Below are 23,216 nucleotides of genomic sequence, written 5' to 3'. Positions count from 1 at the left end.
AGGAAGAGCAGTCAGTGCTCTTAACCACTGAGCCATCTCTCCAGCCCATTCATGGATGTTTTTAAGCCACCGTGTAAATTTAACCTAGAACTGTGCAAGAACAAATGCTCTTAGCCACTGAGCCATTCCTCCAGCCCTGCCTCCTCTGGGTTTCTTTTGACGACTGTAGTTACTTAGGTGGTCTAATGTTTCATTCCTGTTTTCAGACAGGGTCTAACTCTGTAGCTGAGTCTGGCTTTGAACTTGTGAAAATCTTCTGGGCTCTACCTCAGGTCCCGAGATCACAGGCTCAACTGTCTTTCTTTTTAGGCTGGATTTCATATAGTTCAGACTGGCTATGTAGCTGGTTATGACCTTTAACCCCCAACCCCCTGCCTTTACGTCTCACATACTATTATAGATTTGTGCTGTCAAGCCCACTTTAGTATTCTAGGCAGGAGCTCATTGTGTAGCCTCGGCTGGCCTGAACTTGCTGTGTAGAGCAGGCTAGCTTTGAACTAAGATCCACATGTAGGTAGAGAACCTGCATCTGTGTCTCTACACAGGTTTGCAGACAGGTAGAGAACAATTTTATGAAGTCATTCTCTCCTTATGCAGGTTCCTGGAATTGGAACTCCAGTAGTCAGGATTGTATGAAAGCACTTTTACTATGATCTACCTCACCAGCCCCATGTGTGTATGTGTGATATGTCTGTGTGTGTGCATGTGTGCAGTGTGTGTGCAGGTACACGCACCCTTTATTACTCTGCCTTATTCCTTGAGAACTCTTTTTTGGCCAGGCTGACTGTCAGCAATCCCCAGCAATCCCATCATCCTCTCTGCCTAGCGTACACTGGGTTACAGTGTGAATGGCTACACTGTTTTTTCATATGGGTGCTGGGGATGTGAACTCTGGTCCCCATGCATACGCAGCAACTGTCCTTACCCACCGAATCATTTCACCAGCCCCGCTCTTTTGTTCTTACATTAATAAATCTTGCCAGATGTGGTGGTGTATGTCTGTAATCCCAGTATTAGGAAGGCAGGAGGAAAATGGAGTTCAAGGACAGATAGATTACATAGCAAATTTGAGGCCAGCCTAGGCTACATGAGACCTTGTCTCAAAGCAAATCCCTCATGAATTACAAGACACTGAGGCCTTCAAGATTAAGTTGTTTACCAACAACAGAGCTAAAATTCAAGTTAGAATACAGGCGGCCCTGTCAAGAGTTCACGTTCTTAGGCCTGAGAATTGGGCTGCACTGCTGAGCAGACTCGGGACTGGCAGAGGACATCCCCTGCTCCCTCGCCTCAGTGCCAAGGACAGTCTCTACTGCGGCAAGGCCAGTGTGCTGATGCCTCCCAGTGGCTAGGGTACGAAAGAGCGACCCTGATGCTGAGTGCTCACGTGATTGATTGGTCCTCTGTCCCTGCTTTCTCTCCTCACAGAATAAACAACGAAAGGTGTGGCTATAAGAGATCTTTATTGTCACCAGCGGGGGACAGGCAGTGGGGCAGTGCAATATCCAAACCCCAGACCAGACATGCAGCATTCACATGCAGCACAGCTACACAGGCCGGGGCAGGCCAGGGCTGGGGACTGGGCCCATGGGACAGACACCCTTGCACCCTTACTAGGACACCTGGGCACTGGGTTCTTCTGCCACCAGTGGTGCAGGTGCAAAGACACAGAACACTTAGCTGCTTCCCATGGCTAGAAACCCATTATGCTGACCAAGAAGAAAATGGCATAGAGGGAGTGAAGTTTGGCCAGTCTTCAGCACTTGATTCTCTTACGGTTGGCACAGCCTTGCCCCCTGGGAGAGCCCCATTCACTAGCAGGAAGAAGGCCTATAAACTTTACCTGTCCCCAACAGAGCTAGATAGTGACCCCAGAAAGACTTAGTGGGATCAGATTAAGACCCACCCACCAATCAAGGACAAGCCAACGGAAGGGATGTCCCTGAGCACAAGCAGGGCCTCCTAAGGCAGTAGTACACTGAGGAAGCTGCTACAGACAGGAGGCTGTGCTTCTGTGCCTCTATGGTGCAGGGGACAGGGGCAGGTATGACAGCAGGCCCGGGCCTCGGTGTGGGAAGGGCATTATGCTACGGCCAATAGGCCATGGCCACTTAGGCCTCAAAGGGCAAGACTGTGTGAGATGTGGGTTTCCTGGAACAGCATTTAGCGCTTGGAGATTCAGACCAGGAGAGAGGAGAGTGGGTGTCCTACGCAGAACCCTTGTACCCATGCTGGGCTCTGCCAGGGCCAGCGAGGACAGACAGATACATGTAGAACTTGAAGGCACCAGAATTTTGAGAAGCAGCGGGGCCACTCCTCACAGACAGACAGACAGACAGACAGACAGACAGACAGACAGACAAGTGATTATCATAAACAAGTTCAACTTCAGTTAAAGTAGATGATGTGTGTGAAGTTGGGAGAAGGGAGAAAAACAGAGCCAGAGGAAGAGGCACATATGGCAGATGAGGAGACAGGCTAGATGGATGTGGCAGTTAATGTGAAGGTGTGGAAAAAAAAGAGAAGGCAGACAGGAGAGAAGGGAAGATAGCCAGAGATGGCCTGAACTCGCAGCACTTCTGGTCCCTACGAAATAAGGCACCAGAGTCAGTAATGTTCTCGCTGTCCCCATGACTTGAAAACAGGCGCTGGAAGGGCAGGCAGCTGCTGGAGGCCGAGTGCCAGGAGCCTCACACCTGCGCACCAGTGGCATTCTTGATCAGTGGTATCTGCAAGGATGAGAGACGGTGTGAGGGCCGCCAGCCTCTCGTCCTGTGGGCTGTCTAGGAGCTCCCACCACAGCTGGAAGGTTCGTACCTTTGAGAGGTCCACACCAGTGAGGGCATGAACAGAAGCAGGCAGTTCTGCTAGCAGCCGGTTCACTTCTGATGTCACCTTGCTGTTGTCCCCACTGAGAACCACAATCTCATCGACTTTAGTCAGGGGTGCGGAGATCTTGGCAGCAATCTAGGAGAGGGTGTTTGGAGAGTTCAGTGAGGAAGTCTGCTCATCTGTCCATCCACTTCCCTCCATGTCCCCCACACACAAAGCAGCCTGGGCACAAGGAATGGCTGCTGAGGTCTAGGAGGGCTCCTGCCTACCTGCTGAGTGCTGAAGGTGGAGGTTATCCACTGGGCCCGGAGAGACAAGGAGACTGACTGTAACTTTGAGTGCAAGCTTGGGCGGGAGGGAACCTCACCTGGGGCAGGGCCTCCAGCACCAGGGCCATCTTGGCCGCATCCCCGTACTTCTGGTAGGCCTCAGCTTTAAGCTTCATCCGCTCGGCCTCGGCCTTGCCCATGGCCTCAATGACTGCTGCCTCTGCCTCCCCGATTTTGCGAATCTTCTCAGCTTCTGCTTGTGCCAAGAGGACTTGTTTCACCCTGAGGGAGCCCAGGCCACAAAGATCAGTTAAGAGATGCTGGGGCCTTGAGATCTCTCTCTTTTAAAAAAAAAAAAAGATTTTGAGTACACTGTAGCTGTCTCCAGACACACCAGAAGAGGGCATCAGATCCCATCACAGATGGTTGTGAGCCACCATGTGGTTGCTGGGAATTGAATGCAGGACCTCTGGACGAGCAGTCAGTGTTCTTAACCGCTGAGCCATCTCTCCAGCCCTTAAAGTCTTTCCTGGGGCCCAGCACACCCTCCAACCCCCTGTTCTGATGGCTGTCAGGGATGGGAGTTGAAGGTGATGCCGTGTCCTGCTAGCTCTTGGGGAATACAGACCACCAGTTCCCAACTCCAAATGGGAGGGGTCTAACCACAAGGATAGTTACGCACTCTCCCAAGGAACCCTGGACTCTTACTGAACTTCCCAGACCACATGCCTGGGAGCTTATCTGCTTCGCAGAATGGAACAGACTTGGATGAGAGGATAGCATAGCTTCCAAGCTGTGGCTGGGAAGTGGAGAGCTCTTATGACCGAGAGGCCTGACCAGCCTGCCTCCTGGGCCCAAGCTCTCACTTTTCGCCTTCAGCAATCTGCTGGATGCGGTGGGCCTCTGCCTCTGCAGGGCGGCGCACTGTGGCGATGAGCTCCTTGTCTGTGCGCAGGATCTCCTGCGCCTCCACGGCGATCTGCTTCTTGCGCTGTACTACCTCAATCTCAATCTCTTCCTGCCGGATCTTCTGTTGCTCTCTGGCCCCTTGTAGCTCATAGGCCAACTGGGCCTCAGCTGTCTGTAGCAGGAAGGTTGAAGGATTGGCATGTGAGAAGGCAGCCGGCACACTCTGAGCCCTATGCCGGGGACCTCTGGCTTCTCACCTTGATGTTGACCTCCTCACTGAAGGCTGACTTTTGCAGCTCAAAGGCTCTCTTGGAGTCAGCAATCTTGGTGTCTGCCATGAACTTCACATCTAGCATTTCCTTCTTGCACTCGGCTTCCTGGGAATAGCAAGGGTGGTAGTGAGGACAGCCAGGGACCACAGGCCCATTAACCCTGAGCTAGAACCCTATCCTCAGGCATGAAAGAGATATGCTGCATACCCGGATGCCTGCGTCCCGCTCTGCCTCTGCCACACCGATGTCTGCATCTCTCTGTACCACGGCAGTCTGTGTCTTGCCCAGGGAGCTCAGATAGTCTACTTTGTCATAGACATCCTAAGGAAGGAAGGAGGGAAGGAGATGTGTTTGTCCTAGGGAGCAGTCATAAGCACGGAGGGTGTCCTTCCTACCAGGTACCCATCTTCCAGGTGCACACAGGGTCCAGCCTCCCTCCTACTCCTTACCTTGATGGTGAAGCTGAGGATCTCGATGCCCATACGGCCAACATCAGGGGCTGCCACTTCCCGCACCAGCTTGGCAAACTGGTCTCGGTCCTGATAAATCTGCTCCACAGTCAGAGTCCCTGGGGGACAGACGTATCATAAGCCAGTTTCCAGAGGCCTGGCCAACTGAGAAAGGGAGGAAGCCTCTGAGGGCAAGCCTAGGTGCACTCAAGGGTCACGAGGTCTGAGCTGGATCTCCCAGGCTCCCTTTTCAAGTGTTTAACACTGAGCTTTGGTGTACGGAGTAAGCAAATATGTCCTGAGATCTGAGCGGTCTGCCAACACCCTCCTCCTTGAGGTCTCAATTCAGAGACTTCTTTAAAAATGCATTTATTCTTATGTGCGTTTAATTTAAATTTCAAGTGATTTATTTACTTTTATTTTATGTGCATGGATGTTTTGCCTGCATCAGTGTCTGTGTGAGGGCGTCGGATCCCCTGGAACTGGAGTTACAGATAGCTGTGAGCTGCCGTGTGGGTGCTGGGAATTGAATTCAGGTTCCCTGGAGGAGCAGCCAAGTGCTCTTAACCACTGAGCCATCTCTCCAGCTCCTAAGAAACTCAGGAGTATTAGTTTTTGTATGTGTGTGTGTAGGTGCACATACATGTACAGGTAACTGAAAAGGCAGGAGGTCAGCCCTGAGTGTCAGCCCTCAGGTGTGGTCTACCTTGTTTTTTGAGACAGGTTCTCAAAAAGTCACTGAAAGTGACTGTTTTTTGTTTTCGTTGTTTGTTTGTTTGTTTGTTTGAGACAGGGTTTTTCCATGTACCTCCAGCTATCCTGGAACTCACTCTGTACATCAGGCTGACCTCAAGTTCACAGAGCTCCACCTGCTTCTGCCTCCTGACTGCTGGGATTGAAGGTGTCCATCACTACTCCCAGCACGTGCTGGCTCTTTTTAAATACTTGGGTTCTGGGGCTGGAGAAATGGTCAGAGGTTAAGAGCACTGGTTGCTCTTCCAGAGGTCCTGAGTTCAATTCCCAGCAACCACATGGTGGCTCACAGCCATCTGTAATGGGATCCAATGCCCTCTTCTGGTGTGTCTGAAGACGGTGCAGTGTACTCATATACATGAAATAAATAAATTTTTAAAAATAAACAAACAAGGGGTTAGGGATTTAGCTCGGTGGTAGAGCGCTTGGCTAGCAAGCGCAAGGCCCTGGGTTCAGCCCTCAGCTCCGAAAAAAAAGAAATAAACAAACAAAAAACTTGAGTTCTGAGAATGGAGTTTGGGATCCTCTTGCTTTTAGGCTAGCACGTTACCAACTGAGCTATTTCCCCAAACCTACCTTTCTCTTTCTTTCTTTTTTTTTCTTCTTCTAGCACTGGGGATTGAACCCAGTGCCTTCTGCATGCTAAGCTTTATCACTGAACCATACCTTCAGTCCACCTTGAGTTTTGAAATTAAAAACATAAAAAAATGTTTTAGCTCAAACCTCAGTGGGACGGGCTCCCGGCCCAGCCACGCACATGTGCCTGGCCCTGGCTCAGAGTCTGGGCAGGGCCTCACCAAGGATGGAGCGTAGATGCCCCTCCAGGGTCTGCAGTACGACGTTCTTAATGTCCTGCACGTTCTTGCCCAGGAACTGTTCACAGGCTACAGCCAGGAGCTCCTTCTCCGTCATGATCTTCACCTGCCGAGGACACAGAGACACCTGAGCCAGGGGCAGACAGATGGAGGCCCCAGCGCCCGTGAGCAGAGGCTGGCAGTTTTGTACACCCCTCGTCAGATTTGTTGGCCCCGGAGCTGCAGCACAGGGAACTCCTACACTTGGGATGCTGTCTTCACTGGCCCTGGTTGGGCCTCTCCCACACACTTGGGGCTCATCGTCCCTCCACCCCTCCAGCCCACCGTCCCCACACCAGCCAGCCTTTCCTCTGCCTTCCTACAGAGGGGAGACCTCAGGCTTAGGGGCAGCGAATATGAAAAGGACACAGACAGGCAAATGAAGTTGCAAAGAGTGGAGAGGACAGGAGACAGGTCCTTAGGACGTAACGGATGTAACAGCAGTGTCTTTGCCTCTGCAGGTCTTCTGTCAACTCCCTTGTCAGACAATAACAGGTAGAGACCCTCACTGCCCTGTGAAGGGGAGGTGGGTTAGGGTGGGACACCCCTCCCAGGCCCCAGCTGAGGTAGAGGAGCCGCAGCCTGATTCCTAGAATGCTTAGAGGAGGCCAAACTGCCTCTGCCTCATAGAATCCCTTCCTCTGGGCCACCCTGGGAACAAGGGAGGCCAGAACCCTGCCGTCTGTTGTGTCCAATGCCTGTAAAAAATGAGTGTGGGTTAGTGAGACAGGAGCCCTCAGCACCGCTTTTGTCTTGAGAGGGCCACTGAGGAGAGAAAGTGTCTGTTAGTTCTGCTCGGTAGCCAGGGGCCAGGTGGGCATGTTCCAATGCTGATGACCCTGTTGTAGAGGTGACAGGAGTTTTGGAGAGAGACATCCCCTGGTTGGTGTCCTCTCCTCCCCCCAAACCCCAATATGGGGGCGAGGCACCTCAATGGACATGCGTGGGGCTGCTGAGTTACTATACCTGGGCGACACCCGTCACAGTTAAAGCTACCCCCTCGGCCGTCTCTACGTCCTCACAGCGGGGCTGCAACGTCATAATCTCTAGGGAAATCCTGCCAAGAAATGCAAAACAGGGGCATGGGTCTGGGGGCCCAGGGCTTGGGGTGTGGAAGAGTCCAATACCTCACTGCCCCAGCTGGGACAGACCAAAGCTCCAAGTGTAGAGGAGTCTTCAGAAGTATGTAGCTGGCCGTGTGTGCAAAGATCACGAGGGAGGGCAGAGTAGGAGCAGGTGGCTCTAGGGGAGGCAGGAAGTGGGTAGCATATGTGTACATGTTTTCTGTTCACCATCCTGGCTTCAACTGTGAGTAAAACAAGCAAGAGGTTGTGGTGGTGCTCTGGGGCCAATGGGGACAGGGAAAGCCTAAGCTATTAGCAGTGTACGTGTGTCCTAGGACAGAAAGCAGGTACTGGGACTCTGTCATGGAGGGTGTGCATGGGTGTTATCTGAGTGTTGCCTATTTTACTCCCTGGATACCCCTACTCAATACCCCTAGGAGGTTATCTAGAAAGTTCTGCTCATTGGGCAGACATGCTGAGGGTATGGCCACTGCTAGGCCAATATATAAACACCCCTCTACTTGCCCCTTGCCAGGGAAGCTGTCTGGTCTCTTTCCCTCAGCGGGGGCTATGACTTGAATACCCTTTGGTACTGAGCCTAGGCAGGTCACATGGGAAATGCAGGCTGGGGCTACACTAGCATATTAATTCTAGAAAGAGCTCTGGTGCACCAACAGCCTCCTGTCTTTGTTTACCTAAGCTTGAAAGGTACCTGGGCATTGTGAGAGGATTCAGGTATAGTGATGGTGTAGGAGGCAATGGGGTTGCTGAGGGAAGCCCAGTGGGTGAGGAGGGTCTCCTTCCTTACTGGTGGGCTGGGAAAAGAAGGATGCAGGAGGGGGTTGGGGATTTAGCTCAGTGGTAGAGCACTTGCCTAGCAAGCGCAAGGCCCTGGGTTCGGTCCCCAGCTCTGAAAAAAAAAAAAAGAAAAGAAAAGGAAAAAAAAAAAAAAAAAGGGATGCAGGGGTTTTGCCTGAGAAGGCTACAGGGCACTTAGTGTTGAGGAAAAGGAAGGGCGAGCTACTGTTTAAACTGTTCCAGACTGGGGCGGTACTAGTCACAGCTGGTAGGGGCTTCTGATATCAGAGAGCTGACACATGAAGTGAGGATGCTGGGAATCTGCACGTTACGGAGAAAGCTCGAGGAACTGCTCAGCAATCTAGCTAAGAACAGACTCACTATGGATGCTTGCTAGCCATCGGATGACCTGGCAGAACTTCCAGAATCCCCTGAATGTCTTAAGGGGCAGAGGCAAGGAACCTGAAGAATCTACCTGATTCTACCCTGGCACCCAGAGCAGCAGAGAGGAAAGAGAGAAGGAGGGAGGCACACTCTCAGGAGGAGAGTCCATCCAGCTTCTGCCTGCCAGGCCCCGCAGGGCAGGAAGAGAAAGTTAGACATAGAGGAGGAAGCAGGTGAGTTATTACCTGTGCAACCCCTGTTACGAATAGCGGGACCCCCTCCGACGTCTCAATATTCTCACAGCGACACAGGATGGTCATAACCTCCAGAGACAGTCTGAGGAGCAGCCAGGGGATAGGGAGAGGTAGGGACAGGAAGGGTGGGAAGGGACACAGCAAACACACATAGTGGTTACCAGATACGCACTGATGCCTGATATATCGGGGCACGGGATGGTGCTCTCAATATTTCCACCCACCCAAGCCGGCTCAGTCTAAGGCTGCAAGAGAACGCAGGTACCCCCTTGCTGGCCGAGGCTTTTTAGCCTCTTGTCTCTATTCCTCTCCAAGAAGGAGCTGCTGGGCTGGGGGAGAGGTCTGCTAAGTGTCCAGAGTCAGGGCCAGAGGTCAGGAGGCCTGTGTGGCGGTACCTAGGTTGCAACAATGTCATTTTCCCGAGACATTCCTGCCATAATCTGGGGAATTCGGCCGTATCTCCACCCTCCTATCACAGGAAAACCTGTTTCCAGAAATTAGGATGATGTGGCCACTCTGGGAATTAATAAGCCACAGCAAATACTTCATCATATTTGGGGTATGGACCCTCAAGTTTGGGGTTAATATTACTAAAAACCCAATTTAGATCCAGGAAACCCCAAAGAAAGTTTGGGATGTCTGACTGGAAAAGAAGGCTGGGGAAGAGAATACTTGTGCCAGAACAGTCACAGGGGTGGACTCGGAATTCCAAAGTTGGCCATGGACAAAGAAAAGAGTACTAGTAAAGTAAACAAGCTATGCTGGTGGGCCAGACCTTTAATCCCAGCCCTCAGGAGGCAGGCGGATCTCTGAGTTCGCATGATCTACAGAGTGAGTTCAAGGACAGCCAGGGGCACACAGAGAAACCCTGTCTCGGGATGGGGTGGGGGAACCAATCAACCAATCAAAAACTAAAGCAAGAAAGAAAAGAAGGTGCCTGGGGTCTGTTACTCACTCCAGCTATGTGCATATGCACAGGGCAGTGGCTGAGGCAGAGGCAGGCCTAGAGTGTGAATGGGCTCCTTAAACCCAAAGAAGGGAAAGCAGAGGCTGAGAGCAGTGGGGCAGACGCTGGTGGATGGGATGGGATGGGAAGGCTGCTGAGGGACAGGCAACCCAGAACTCCCACCTCATTGGTGGGAGAGGCTGTGTTAACAGCTGCAGCCTGGGGCTCCGGCCATGCAAAAGCTGCCTTCATTTGATGCCTTAACACTGGCACCCCCGAGGCCTAAGAGTACTTTGGACATTTTTATTTTCAGTGCTTGGTAATGGAACCCAGGGCCTTGCACATGCTGGACCAATACTAAACCAATTTACCCACAATTTGACCTGGCTCAGACAGGAACCCACCAGAGCTTTCTTCTGGGAAAGGAGAGAAGGGAGCAGGAGGAGGGGAGGGAAGGAGGAAGACAGGGAGGAAGGGAGGGCTGCAGCTCAGATGCCAGAAGTGAAGGAATTACTCAGAAAAGGGGGAAAGAGCTGCTCACACAAGGGCCCCAGGAATGCTAAGGGTACTGCAGCAGAGAAAAGCAAGAGGATTCACTGGGCCTTGGGGAAGAAAGGCTGACACCATAGGTCGGTGACATTCCGGGCTGTGGAAAGTTCTTCAAAGCTAGGCTGAGGTAGATGTCTGATTCTTTTCTTTTTTAAGATTTACTTATTTCATGTGTGTAAGTACACTGTAGCTGTCCTCAGACACACCAGAAGAGGGCACCAGATCTCATTACAGATGGTTGGGAGCCACCATGTGGGTGCTGGGAACTGAACTCGGGACCTCTGGGAGAGCAATCAGTGCCCTTAATGTGGAGCCACCTCTCTCCAGCCCTCTTCTCGGTTTTTAAAGATTTTTAACATTTATTTTTATGTGTATAAGTGTCTGCCTGCGTGTATGATTGTGAACCATGTGTGTGCCTGGCTCCTGAGGAGGTTAGAAGCAGGCATCAGACCCTTGCGGCTGGAGTTGCAGACAGTTGTGAGCTGCCATGTGGGTACTGGGAACTGAACTTGGGTTTTCTGCAAGAGCAACAAGTGCTCTTCACCACTGTGCCAAACCTCTACCCACTCCCCTGCTTTTTGAGACAGTCTGTATATCATAGCTCATCAGTCGAGAACTCCCTGTAGCCCAATTCTACTGGAGCTTTAAATGTAGCCTCTTGAATATACCACAACGCTAGGCTGGGGAAGAGAAGGTGCCAGGCTATGGAGATGTCCCATAAATGAGCCAGGGCTGGAGAGCGTTGCAGGTGAACACTAACACTTGGAAGGAGCTTGCTGAACTTGAGGTCAGCCTTGGTCCTAGAATGAGGTGCAAACCCTTCAGCTTTCACTCCCTAACTGTCAGGGAAGCCTAGCCTTCCTGTTCTGGAGCTCCCTGGGGCGAGAACTAGGAGTGGGAGACCTGAGATTTGGAGAACAGGACACAGGACATTGCCCTAACAATGGCTACTCACACAGCACCTATTTCTGGCCAGGTCCAGCTGCCTGGGCCTGGTGTGTGTTGGAAGCTGTTCTTGTGTCTTCTGGCAGGCTAGGTAATCCAACCAGGTGTGACAAATTGATTATGACATTGTTGGCCTTGGAACAGACACAAGAGTCCCTCAGGATCTCTTAGGTAAGAAAGCTCAAGTGACAGCAGAAGGCAGGAGAGTAGAGGGGGGTCCTGGGAATCAGTGATTGCTGAAGAGTTGTCATGCTTCACGCCCCTCAGCCTTAGTATGCCCCAGACACCAAAGACCCCAAGCACCAGCAAGTTCATGCAATCATAGGGCCCTCTTTGCTGACTGGTGGGATCTGGGTGGAGGGGATTTCTGCTGGAATTTCTATTGCTTTCCCCTCAGGATACCAGCCTATATTTCGCCATGAGAAGTACTGACAGATTGGTGGCAGGAATGCTTTCCAACTGTAGGTATTGAGGGAGCAGGGGAGGCAGTACCTGGCCCTGTGCTGAGAGCTCTGGAGGTGCCAGCAAGGGAGAGCTGGATGGTGGGCACTGTAGGAGCTGAAACTTCCCTGCCTTTATTAGGTTTCAGTCTGGAGACTTTCCATACTGATTTAGGATCCCACACCGCCTCACCAGGCCTGGCAGGAATTTCTTTTTTTTTTTTTTCCGGGGCTGGGGACCGAACCCAGGGCCTTGCGCTCGCTAGACAAGCGCTCTACCACTGAGCCAAATCCCCAACACCTGGCAGGAATTTCTTATACCCCTAGACTTGTTCTAACCTACCGTTACAGATCCCTTCTGACTGTATGTCCATTCTGAATCTTTCCTTGCTGCAATGCTCTCAAAGCTAGTTTGGGAGAGGATGTATGTAGGTTCTGCCTTCCTCTGCATACTCCTTTCAAATAGTGTATAATTAAGACTTCTGTGTATGCATTTTTTGAGACAGGGTCTCGAACAGCCCAGGTTGGTCTCAAACTAGCTGAGGCTGGCCTTGAACTCCAACCAGGACTGGAGCCATGTTGTTAGGCTGGTGTTTTGTTTACAGCAGCTCTCCCCCTCAGCCCTCCTGAACACTTACGCAGACATAAGCCTGGGAAGACTTCCTGAGGAACTGAGCTAGAATACAGAATCGAAGACTCTGCCTGGGCAAGACTGCAGTCTTTGGGACAGAAGCAGGACCACTTCCAATCGCAAAGAACACTCAGTCAATGAGGGGCTTGGCATGGGGGTGGTGGAGTTTTGCTGGTTGTTGTTGTTGGTTTTTTGTTTTTTCAACCTGACACAAACCTAGACATATCTGGAGACTGAGAAAATGCTTCCATAGACCAGTCTATGTGGAAGGGCTCAGCCCATTGTGGGTGTTGCCACCCCTGGGCAGGTGGTCTTGGATGATATATAAAACGGGTTTAGCAATCCATGGGGAACAAGCCTGTAAGCATTGTTCCCCCTTGGCCTCTGCACCAGCTCCTGCCTTGGGCTCCTGCCTTGGGTTCCTGCCTTGGGTTCCTGCCTTGGGTTCCTGCCTTGGGTTCCTGCCCTGACTTCTTCAGTGATGGAGTATGACCTGAAAATTGTAAACGGAAAGACTGCTCTTCCTCTCTAAGCTGCTTTTGGTGTTTTTTTTACAACCACAAAAACCCAACTAAGACAGACCCACAGGACAGACCTTCCTGATGTGTGCTTCCTGTATCCCTGAGCAACCCATTTCTATTTCTGTTTCTCTTGGGGGCCTCCTCCTACCAGATGGAGGGGTGGGATGGGGGATGGGAGATGCTCAACTTGGCTATGTGGTGAAGGAAATGGGCCCACTGGAAATCCCTCTTTCTTGCCCACCAGGATGAAAGATTCCAGAGCCCCTAGACCCTTACCTCTGAGTGTCCGAGATACACCACCAGGCCCAAGCCCAGCCGCCAAACACATACTGCTTGTAGTCAGAACCACAACAGCCCCCTGGGAAGCAAAGGGAGCCACTGTTGGTCAGTCAGTTCTTGGGGCTATCTGCCCTCCATCCCCTAATAAAAACTTTGGCCCGTTTTACATATTAAAAATTGTGTTTAAGGGCTGGAGAGATGGCTCAGCGGTTAAGAGCACCCGACTGTTCTTCTAGAGGTTATGAGTTCAATTCCCAGCAACCACATGGTGGCTCACAACCATCTGTAAAGAGATCCGGTGCCCTCTTCTGGTGTATCCGAAGACAGCTACAGTGTACTTATATATAGTAAAAAATAAATCTTTAAAAATTGTGTTTAAGTTACATTTATGTGTGTGTGTGTGTGTGTGTGTGTGTGTGCATGAATGTGTACCATAGCCTGTGTGTGGAAGTCAGAAGGAAGTTTGTAGAGCTTAGTTCATTTCTTCCACCATGTGGTTTCTCGGGATCTAACTCTGGTCATCAGGCTTGGTGGCAAACACCTTTACCTACTGAACTCTCTCACCGTAGTTGGACTGTCTTGGAAATATGAACTTGAAAAGTTCAGGCTAGGGCTGAAGAAATGGCTCAGTGGTTAAGAGCACTGACTGCTCTTCCAGAGGTCCTGAGTTCAATTCCCAGCAACCACATGGTGGCTCACAACCATCTGTAATGGGATCCAATGTCCTCTTTGGTGTGTCTGCAGTTAGCAACAGTGTACTCAGACACATGAAATAAATAAAATAAATCTTTAAAAAAAGAAAAGAAAAGAAAAGTTCAGGCTGGCCTTGAACTCTCAATGCTCTTCTTGCCTTAGCCTCCTGGAGGATGAGTTATAGATATAAAACACCATGTCTGGCTTTCTGATTTTTTAAACTTTTTTTTTTTTTTTTGGTTCTTTTTTTCGGAGCTGGGGACCGAACCCAGGGCCTTGCGCTTCCTAGGTAAGCACTCTACCACTGAGCTAAATCCCCAGCCCTGGCTTTCTGATTTTTATTTTGAAACTGGGGCTTACTATGTAGGCCAGGCTATCCTAAAATCTTCCTGCTGCTCCCTTCATAGCCCTGAAGTTACAAGTCCGGGTACCTCTGCCCAGCTTACCTCTGGCCTTTACTTGCTCTGAGATTTGACAATACTTCCTGTTGGTTGCCAGGTGCTAAGATTACACATAAATGCAAGACAAGTTCTCCCTGTCCTCGGGGACTTAGAACCCAGTTGTTAAGACAGCAAATTTGCAGCTGGGCACAGTGTTGCACACCTTTAATCCCAGCAGAGGCAGAGGCGGGCAGATGTCTGAGTTCCAGGGCAGCCTGGTCTACAAATTGAATTCCAGGACAGCCAAGGCTGTTACTTACACACACACACACACACACACACACACACACACACACACACACACACGTCTCAAAAGCAAAAACAAAAAGGGAAAAAAACCTAAAAGGACCCAGGTTTGATTCTCAGCACCCACATGTTTGCTCATCATCACCAGTCACTTCAGTACCAGGAGAGCCAAGGCACCAGGCACACATGGTACACACATGTACGTGCAGGCAAAACATCCATACATAGAAAATAAAAACTTAAAACCCTCATAGGGGGTGAGGAATGGAAGAAGTGTATCCTGGGAGGATCATATCAGGAGACTCGCTCACCACTGTGGGCTGGATGGAGTGGGATGGAGGGGCAGCCCTCTGGGTTTGGGTGGGGGTAGAGAAGTCTTAGGAGTCCAGACAACAGCCTTACTGTGCCTGACAGATGTATCTCGGTGGGGCTGGTGCTCTATTCCCAAAGCCTAGAGGGCTCAGAATCACCTTGGTCCCCTTGTGGGAACAGGCAGGGAAGCGAGGCCTCAAAACCAAGGCCTGCTAGTGGAAGTGAGAGGAGAAAGGGGAAAGGCTTCAGAAGAAAATGGTTCCTGAGAATTGGCTGTGGCCATGCCAGGCATGTTCTCTGTTTAGAAATGAAAAATAAGGGCTGGAGAGATGGCTCAGTGGCTAAGAGCACTGACTGCTCTTCCAGAGGTCCTGAGTTCAAATCCCAGCAACCACATGGTGGCTCACAACCATCTATGATGATGTCTGATGCCCTCTTCTGGTGTCTGAAGACAGCTACAGCATACTTACATATAATAAATAAATAAATCTTAAAACAAAACAAAACAAAACAAAAACAGAAATGAAAAATAAAATCCACTGCTGAAATTCTTACTGTGAACTCCCATTACACATAAAGTTCAGGCAGTGCTAGTATAGACGGTAAAGAGAGTTAACTTACCGTGCAAAGAAATGCATAGAAAATTATGAATAAGAAGAAACATTTGAAGTTAAAGAAAATGGGTTTTCGGGGCTGGGGATTTAGCTCAGTGGTAGAGCGCTTACCTAGGAAGCGCAAGGCCCTGGGTTCGGTCCCCAGCTCCGAAAAAAAAAGAACCAAAAAAAAAAAAAAAAAAGAAAATGGGTTTTCTTTTTTTTCTTTTTTTCGGAGCTGGGGACCGAACCCAGGGCCTTGTGCTTGCTAGGCAAGCGCCCTATCACTGAGCTAAATCCCCAACCCCCGAAAATGGGTTTTCATGAAAGCTTTAGGATGTTTGCTTCCCAAGGGCCAGAGTTCAGGTAGTTTTTTGTAACTGGGTTATATTGTCTCCAGGGACCTGTCTAATCAGCACCACCATCTGCAGCAACTATACAACAGAACATAAACAGAGATTGCTTTGCTTAAGGAGGAAGATACTGAGGTAAGGAAAACAGAGTGGGCATTCCTTGAGTAACCCAGGTAAGGCACGTGGCTGACACAAGTGTGTAAACTCCTGGTGCAGGATTTTATTTTGTTTGTTTGTTTTTAAAGACAGAGTCCCATTATGATAGCCTTGGCTGGCCTGGAACTCACAGAGTTCCTACCTCTATCTACCATGTTCTGGAATTTAAAAAGATGGTTGGTCTTTTTTGCTTCTTTTCAGCTACAGGATTGAACCGGGAGTTCCATATGTCAGTTAAGTGCTCTACTATAACCTCAGCTTCTGCTTCTGTGGCATTCTTACTCAAGAAAGCTTTTACATAGGTGCAAATATATCTGTGATAACACAGAATGGTAACCACTGGCCATTTGTGGCTGTTGAGCACTTTAAACATGGCTTATGTGAATCCTTTTCTTTTCAATGTCAGGGAAAAACCCAGGACTTTGCCCATGGAGCTGTCTCCACTACCCTTGGACATTTGTGTGTTTGTGTGCTTGTCTGTGTGTACACCACTACACCTAGTTTATGCAGTGCTGGGGTTCGAACCTAGGGCTTGTGCATGCTAGGCAAGCATTCTAAGCCCCAGCCCCAGGGTTTGGTTTCCTTTGCTTATAGGCAGGGTTTCACTCTATAGACCTGTTGGGTCTGTAACTTGCTAGGTAGACCAGGCTGGCCTCAACTCAGAGACCTGCCTTCTGAGCGCCGAGATTAAAGGTGTGCACCAACATACCCAGCTTTCTTTCCCCAAAGATTTATTTTTATTTGTGTGTATTGTGCATGTGAGGGCAGGCATCCACAGAGACCAGAGGAGAATATCATATCCTTGACAACTGGAATGACAAACAGTTGTGAGCTGCTGTATATGGGTGCTGGGAACCAAACTCTGGGGTTCCCTTTAGGAGCAATAAGTGCTCTTAATCACAAAACCATCTATCCATCACCCCCACCTGCTGCCTCCCCACCCCCTTTTTGAGATAGAATTTCACTCCTCAGCTCAATCTGGCCTTGATCTTTTTTTTTCTTTTTCTTTTTCTTTTTTTTTCGGAGCTGGGGACCGAACCCAGGGTCTCGAGCTTGCTAGGCAAGTGCTCTACCACTGAGCTAAATCCCCAACCCTCTGGCCTTGATCTTATAGCCAGCGCTAACGCTGTTTTTCTGGAGTGGAAAGACCTATATCCATGGAGCTGCTTTCCAAGGTAAGCACCCAGGAGCGTCTCTGCCCTGGGAGGTGTTGTAAGAGAGGCCTCTGAGGACAGGCAGTTACTCTGAAACCCAAACCATCTTGGGATCAAGTGAAATTGGAAGAGGGCCAAAAATCACAACTCCTGTATCTTCTGTTTCTGGTTGGGGTTGGTGAATGGCTGCCTTTGACCAGCTCTAGGCTTCTCAAACACACTCTGGAAATGGATGGTACCCGTGGGGGTCCCAATGGGACAGGCTGGTGGAGTGTGTCCTTTACCTTTCACACAGTCTCTGACCTTGGAGACAGCCTGTCACAGTCCATGCTTGGCTGTGGCCAAGGGCAACCTGCCAGGTTCTCAGAGGCAGTAACAGGAAGCTGGGGCCTGGCAGGCTGCCCCTACTCCCAGAAGCCTCTTCCCCTGAAAGGGATCTCCCAACTTTCTTTTTTTTTTTTTTTTTATTTTCCCACTTTTCAGATCTCCCAACTTTCTGATTAATCTTAGCAACACTGTGTGTGTACCCTTGTCCATGCAGGCATACGAGGAGGCCAGAGGTTTACACTGGAATGTTTCCTTAATAGCTTCACCTTATTTATTTATTTGTTTGTTTGTTTGAGAGTCTTTCACTGAGCCGGAAGCTTACCATGTTAGCTAGCCTAGCTGGCCATCAAGTGTTCCCGATGTTAGCACCTAGCTTTTACATGGGATCTAGGGGGCAAGAAACGTACACATTGGGTCACTTCTGCAGCCTGGTGTTCTGTTTTTGCAACAGTGTCTTACTATGTAGTTCTAACTGGCCTGGGACTCATGGTGAGCCTATTGTCTCTGTCTCCTCAGTGTTGAGATTACAGGTATGAAATACCATGCCCAGCTAATGAATACTTTTTAATATTCCAGCTGTATCTAAGAATTCATTATAAAAATGTCTATAAATGCATCAACTCAAATGCCCAAGGAAAAAATTATAAAGGGTAACATTTAAGGCAGGATTTTATGGTGCCAAGTTTCACTTTGGACTTTTTGTTGTTATTTTTTGAGACAGGGTTTCTCTATGTAACAAGCTCTGAATATCCTGGACTCACTTTGAAGACAGGCTGGCCTCAAACTCAGAGATCCACCTGCCTCTATCTCCTAAATGCTGGGATTAAGGGCATGCGCCTCCACACCTGGCCTTTTTTTTTTTTTTTTTTTTTTTGGCTTTGGACTTTTAAAAAAAATGTATTTTATGTGTATGGGTGTTTTGCCTACATGTATGTCTGTGCACATGTGTGTAGTGTCCACAGAGGCTGGAAGAGGACAATGGATCTCCCCCCCCCTTTTTTTAAAGATTAATTTATTTCTTGTATGTGAGTACACAGTCACTGTCTTCAGACACACCCGAAGAGGGCATCAGATAGATGGTTGTGAGCCACCATGTGGTTGCTGGGGTTTGAACTCAGGACCTCTGGAAGAGCAGTCAGTGCTCTTAACCTCTGAGCCATCTCTCCAGCCCATGGATCTCCCTCTTAATTGTTGAGTCATCTCTCCAGCCTCAGGTTTGAACTTCGTATGTAGCTGAGGATGACTCTGAACTTCTAATTCTCCTAACTCTACCTCACAAGTGATGGGAACCAAACCTAGGGCTTTGTATTCTATGCCAACAGTCTACCAACCGTGCCACATTTCTGGCACTGTACTTCTTTACTGATGTTAAATTCTGGGGGCTGGAGAGGTGATCTAGTGACCAAGAGCTCTTGGTGCTCTTACAGAGGACACTGGTTGGGATATGGTGGTTAATGGAGGATCTGATGCCCTCTTCTGGTTTCCTTGGGCACTGCACTCATGTGGCACACAGACAGACATGGAGGTCAATCCCAGCATTTGGGAGGCAGAAGCAGGTGTGTCTTTGGGTTCTAGTAAGGGCAGCCAGGGCTACACGAAGAGGTCCTACCTCCAAATACAAAACAAAAACAAGCAAACACAAAAGAATTAGTGATAGATGTAATCACTGGCTTAGTTTCAAAGTAGAAACGACTTTTTAAGGGGCCCGTGACTGCAGGGTGTTTGGGGGGCTATCTGCCGGCAGTATTCTGGCTTGTGGCTGACAAGCATAGTTAAGGTACTCATCACTACGAATATTAGTGCTAACATTTCTCTCTTATACATGCTTAGTCAAGTGCTCTCCCACAGTAACACCCTCAGCCTCTCCTTTAAAATTAAAAAAGAAAACTTTATTTTCATGTGCATCGGTGCTTGCTTGTATGGATGTCTGTGTGAAGGTGCCAGATCCCCGAACCTGGAGTTATAAACAGGTATGAGCTGCCATGTGGTTGCTGGGAATTGTACTTGGGACCTCTGGAAGAGCAGCCAGTGCTCTTAACTGCTGAGCCATCGCTCCAGCCTGCCTTTAAAATGTTTTCTGATCTCCTTTCTTTCCAAGACAGGGTTTTTCTGTATATCCCTACTGTCCTTGAACTCCCTTTGTAGACTAAGCTGACCTTGAACTCACAGAGAGCTCCTTCCTCTACCTCCCAAGTGCTGGAATTAAAGGCACGCACCACCAACTCCCAGCACTTAAAATGTTTATTATATTTTATATATGACTGCTTGGCTGCATGTATACCTGCATGCCAGAAGAGGGCCATGAGCTAACATGTGGTTGCTGGGAATTGAACTTTGACCTCTGGAAGAGCAGACAGTGCTCTTAACCGCTGAGCCATCTCTCCAGGACCCTAAAATATTTTTTTCTCCATCTTTACTAACTTGGGTGTTTCTTATTTACATTTCAATTGTTATTCCCTTTCCCGGTTTCCAGGCCAACATCCCCCTAACCTCTCCCCCTCCCCTTCTATATGTGTGTTCACCTCCCTATCCTCCTCCCCCCTAAAATATTTTTTTTTCTTTTCTATTTTTCGGAGCTGGGGACCGAACCCAGGGCCTTGCACTTGCTAGGCAAGCGCTCTACCACTGAGCTAAATCCCCAACTCCCTAAAATATTTTTAAGGTGGGAAAATAGTTTCGTTTTCTTGAGACAAGCTCCAGCCCAGTCTATCTTTCAGTTCTCTAAGCAGATAAGACTGACATTGAACTTCTGACTCTCCTGCTCCCTTCCCACCAATCAAGTGCTGGGAGTAGAGACATGTTCTGGCCTTGTGCACACCAATACTCTACCAATTGAACTACATTCCCAGACCTATAAGGAAATTTCTGAAAGGAAAGAGAGAGAGACTAGTTTTGTGTTCCAGAATGAAGGAGGGAAGCTGGACAATGGCTAATGAGAAGGATGACTACTGGAATTAACAGCCTTCTCTGGAAAGGGCTGAGTGCCTTGGACTAACTGCAGGTTCAAGGGACACACACAGACCAGTGCGGGCAGCTTCTCTGCTCTGCTCTCCTGGGGATCTATTCAAGTGGGGGCACTGCACCCCACACCATTTCGGTGCCGTTACGTTAGGTGTTATTTCTCCCCAGTCCTCATGACCTGTGCCCATCGCCTCTTAGCATGGCTTCCTCTCTCCACCCGAGAACAGCTTCAGTCCAGCTCTGCATTGGCTCTGGAGATGGGTACAGGACCACCCGTCTCAGGGCTGCCTCTCACCCTGTAGTTGCCAGACTTTCCACAGGCCCAGAACTCAAGCTTTGGTCTCCTCAGCCCAGTCTGGGCTTCCCGAAACACAACAGGAGAAAGGGTAGTGCAGATTCTGATTTGTTTATCTTTGAGATTTTATTTTTATTTTAGGTGTGGGTTTTTGCCTGCATGTATGTCTGTGAACCACGCATACAGTGCCTAAGGAATTCAAAAGAGTATGTGTGTGCCCAGCGGCTGGAGTTAGCTGTTAGCTGTCATGTAGTTGCTGGAGGAGAGTCCTCTACAAGATACAGTGCTCTTAACTGTGCCATTTCTCCAGTCCTAGACTTTGATTTATTTATTTTAAAGATTTATTCATTTATTTTTATGTACAGCATTCTGCCTGCATATGTGACTGCAGGCCAGAAGAGGGCACCAGATCTTATTACAGATGGTTGTGAGCCACCATGTGGTTGCTGGGAATTGAACTCATGACCTCTGGAAGAGCAGTCAGTGCTCTTAACCGCTGAGCCATCTCTCCAGCCCGTCCTGGAACTCTTAAAGATCGGGCTCTGCCTTCCTTGTGCTGGCATTAAAGGTCATGTGTAACCACACCCAGTAGAAAAAAAAATTGCTTATTTTGTGTGTGTGTGTGTGTGTGTGTGTGTGTGTGTGTGTGTACTTTTTGCATTAGTTTGTTTTTCCAATATGAGTCCTGGGATTACACGTAGATCATCAGGCTTGGCGACAATCTCCTCTGCCTGCTGAACCATCTCCTTAGATTCTGATGTCTAAAACCCTCCTATGCTAGAGGAGTGTGGCACGGTGACCGACAAGCACGAGTCCCCAGGGTTTGACTCCCAGCACCATAAGCACACTCACACAAAATCAAGCTGGGTGTGGTGATGTTCGCCTGTGATCCCATCAGTGGGCAGGCAGAGGCAGGAAGATCCCTACAAGTTCCAGGCAGGGGTACCAAGCCAAATTTGCCTTTCAATACAAGCACAGGGGTTGTTCAACACTTCCGAGCACACACTGCTCTCTCAGAGGACCCACATTCAGTTCCTACTGCCCATGTCCGATGGTTCACAACCATTTGTAACCCCAGCTCCAGGGGAATTCAAAGCCTGCCGAGCCTTTTCAGGTATCTGTACTCACCAGCGAATATCCACGGACAGACAGACAGACAGACAGACAGACTGGCACAGGCACACACATACAACTTAAAAAAAAATAGAATTAGGGGTTGGGGATTTAGCTCTGTGGTAGAGCACTTGCCTAGCAAGTGTAAGGCCCTGGGTTCAGTCCCCAGCTCCGAAAAAAAGAAAAGGAAAAAGAAAAAAGAAAAGAAAAAGGGAAAGAAAAAAGAAAAGAAAAAGAAGAAAAAAAATAGAATTAACCTTAAAACCCCTCAAAACAAACAAACAAACCAGTCCCCCTCCCCCGCAACAAAACAAACTGAAAACTCAAGCCTACACAAACTATTGGACAAGGAGGGAGCCAAGACTGGGCTTTAGAATGCCAAAGTTGGCCTCTGTGCTTTCCCTTCTGACTCCAACCAAGACTCTTCAAAATGAGATGTGGTATTGTATTTCTCCCACTTTAGTAGGGTCCTGATTAGGGACGGGGAAGATGTCTCAGTAAAGGGATTGATTTTGAGGTCCAAACAATGCCGAAAGCTATGTTTGGGGTCCAATGGATTTATTATACCTCCCCAAGAATGGCATCTAATAAGCCTTGGCTCGGGGCTTCTACCTCCCCTTTTGGCAGCCAGCCTTTTGATTCTGCATACAGGCTGGAAATCAGTGCTGATGTTGGGAAGAGGTTACAGTTGTGAGCTTGCATGCAACAGGGTCCTTGGTGGCTTGAGCTACCTCCTAGGACATCCCAAATACACCACTTACATAAATATCAGCTTTAAGGCTCCCAACGCTACAGTCCCATCCAGCCAAATCTAGAGCTTGCTGCATTTTGTAATCTAGAGCGGTACAGGCCAGAGCCGGGTTACCCAACTGTAGAGGCCCCACCCGCGTTTGCAGGGCGGGTGATGGCAGTAATTCCTGGCAAGCCCCAGCCTGCTCGGAATTAACGGGTCTGCCTCACCCGGAAAAGAGGGACTCATGCCTCAGGCCCCTCCCCGTCAGGCACCTGCCTTCCAGAGCTGCGAATCCCAGTACTGGAACCTACTGCATACGTTAGAAGCCCCTAAACCCACGGTGGAGCAGAGGAAGGGTCGAACGCCTGAGGCTGTGCTGTGGGAGCGAGGACTGCTCTCTGGGGGCTAGCTCAGGTGCGTCAGAGGGACCCGAACCCTATGCTGGCCCTTTCCCACCCCACCCCTCGCCTTCCCCTCACCTGAGACCACCAGTGCCTCGTTGGGGCCCACCGTGTGGCAATTGCCCATGGTGCCGCTGGCAGGCAAGCAGGCCTTGGGTCCGCAGCGACCTGGAGGGCTGTGGCGGGTCCGCAGCACCGGCCGCGCCCAGCCTATCCCGCCTCCCCCAGCCCCGCCCGCCTGCGCCCCTCTGCGGCCGCGGCCCCGCCGGAAGTGTAGCAGCGGAGGGCGG

The 23,216-nt window shown here is 49.6% G+C and overlaps 1 protein-coding gene across 7 annotated transcripts; it reads right to left on the bottom strand.

Moving 5' to 3' along the window:
• Positions 1-1,444: 1,444 nt before the first annotated feature.
• Flot2 (flotillin 2) lies at positions 1,445-23,172 on the bottom strand. Of its 7 annotated transcripts, none has more exons than NM_031830.2 (11): positions 23,005-23,156; positions 13,147-13,228; positions 8,830-8,920; positions 6,282-6,405; positions 4,732-4,850; positions 4,490-4,603; positions 4,268-4,387; positions 3,968-4,182; positions 3,200-3,383; positions 2,818-2,967; positions 1,445-2,729 (listed from the first exon to the last, which is right to left on the bottom strand). In NM_031830.2, the coding sequence occupies exons 1-11, from the start codon at positions 23,051-23,053 to the stop codon at positions 2,691-2,693; spliced, it is 1,287 nt and encodes a 428-aa protein (NP_114018.1). In that variant the 5' UTR covers positions 23,054-23,156; the 3' UTR covers positions 1,445-2,690. The 7 variants fall into 7 exon arrangements, 5 of the variants coding, with proteins under 5 accessions (NP_114018.1, NP_001257729.1, NP_001257730.1 ...); NM_001270800.1 differs by lacking the exon at positions 8,830-8,920 and adding an exon at positions 7,305-7,395; NM_001270801.1 differs by lacking the exon at positions 13,147-13,228 and adding an exon at positions 7,305-7,395.
• Positions 23,173-23,216: the final 44 nt, after the last annotated feature.

Source organism: Rattus norvegicus, chromosome 10 (assembly GCF_036323735.1).
Source record: "Rattus norvegicus strain BN/NHsdMcwi chromosome 10, GRCr8, whole genome shotgun sequence".
Lineage (NCBI taxonomy): Eukaryota > Metazoa > Chordata > Mammalia > Rodentia > Muridae > Rattus > Rattus norvegicus.
The sequence above is the reverse complement of the archived record's forward strand: the minus strand, read 5'-3'. Positions and strand labels throughout refer to the sequence as shown.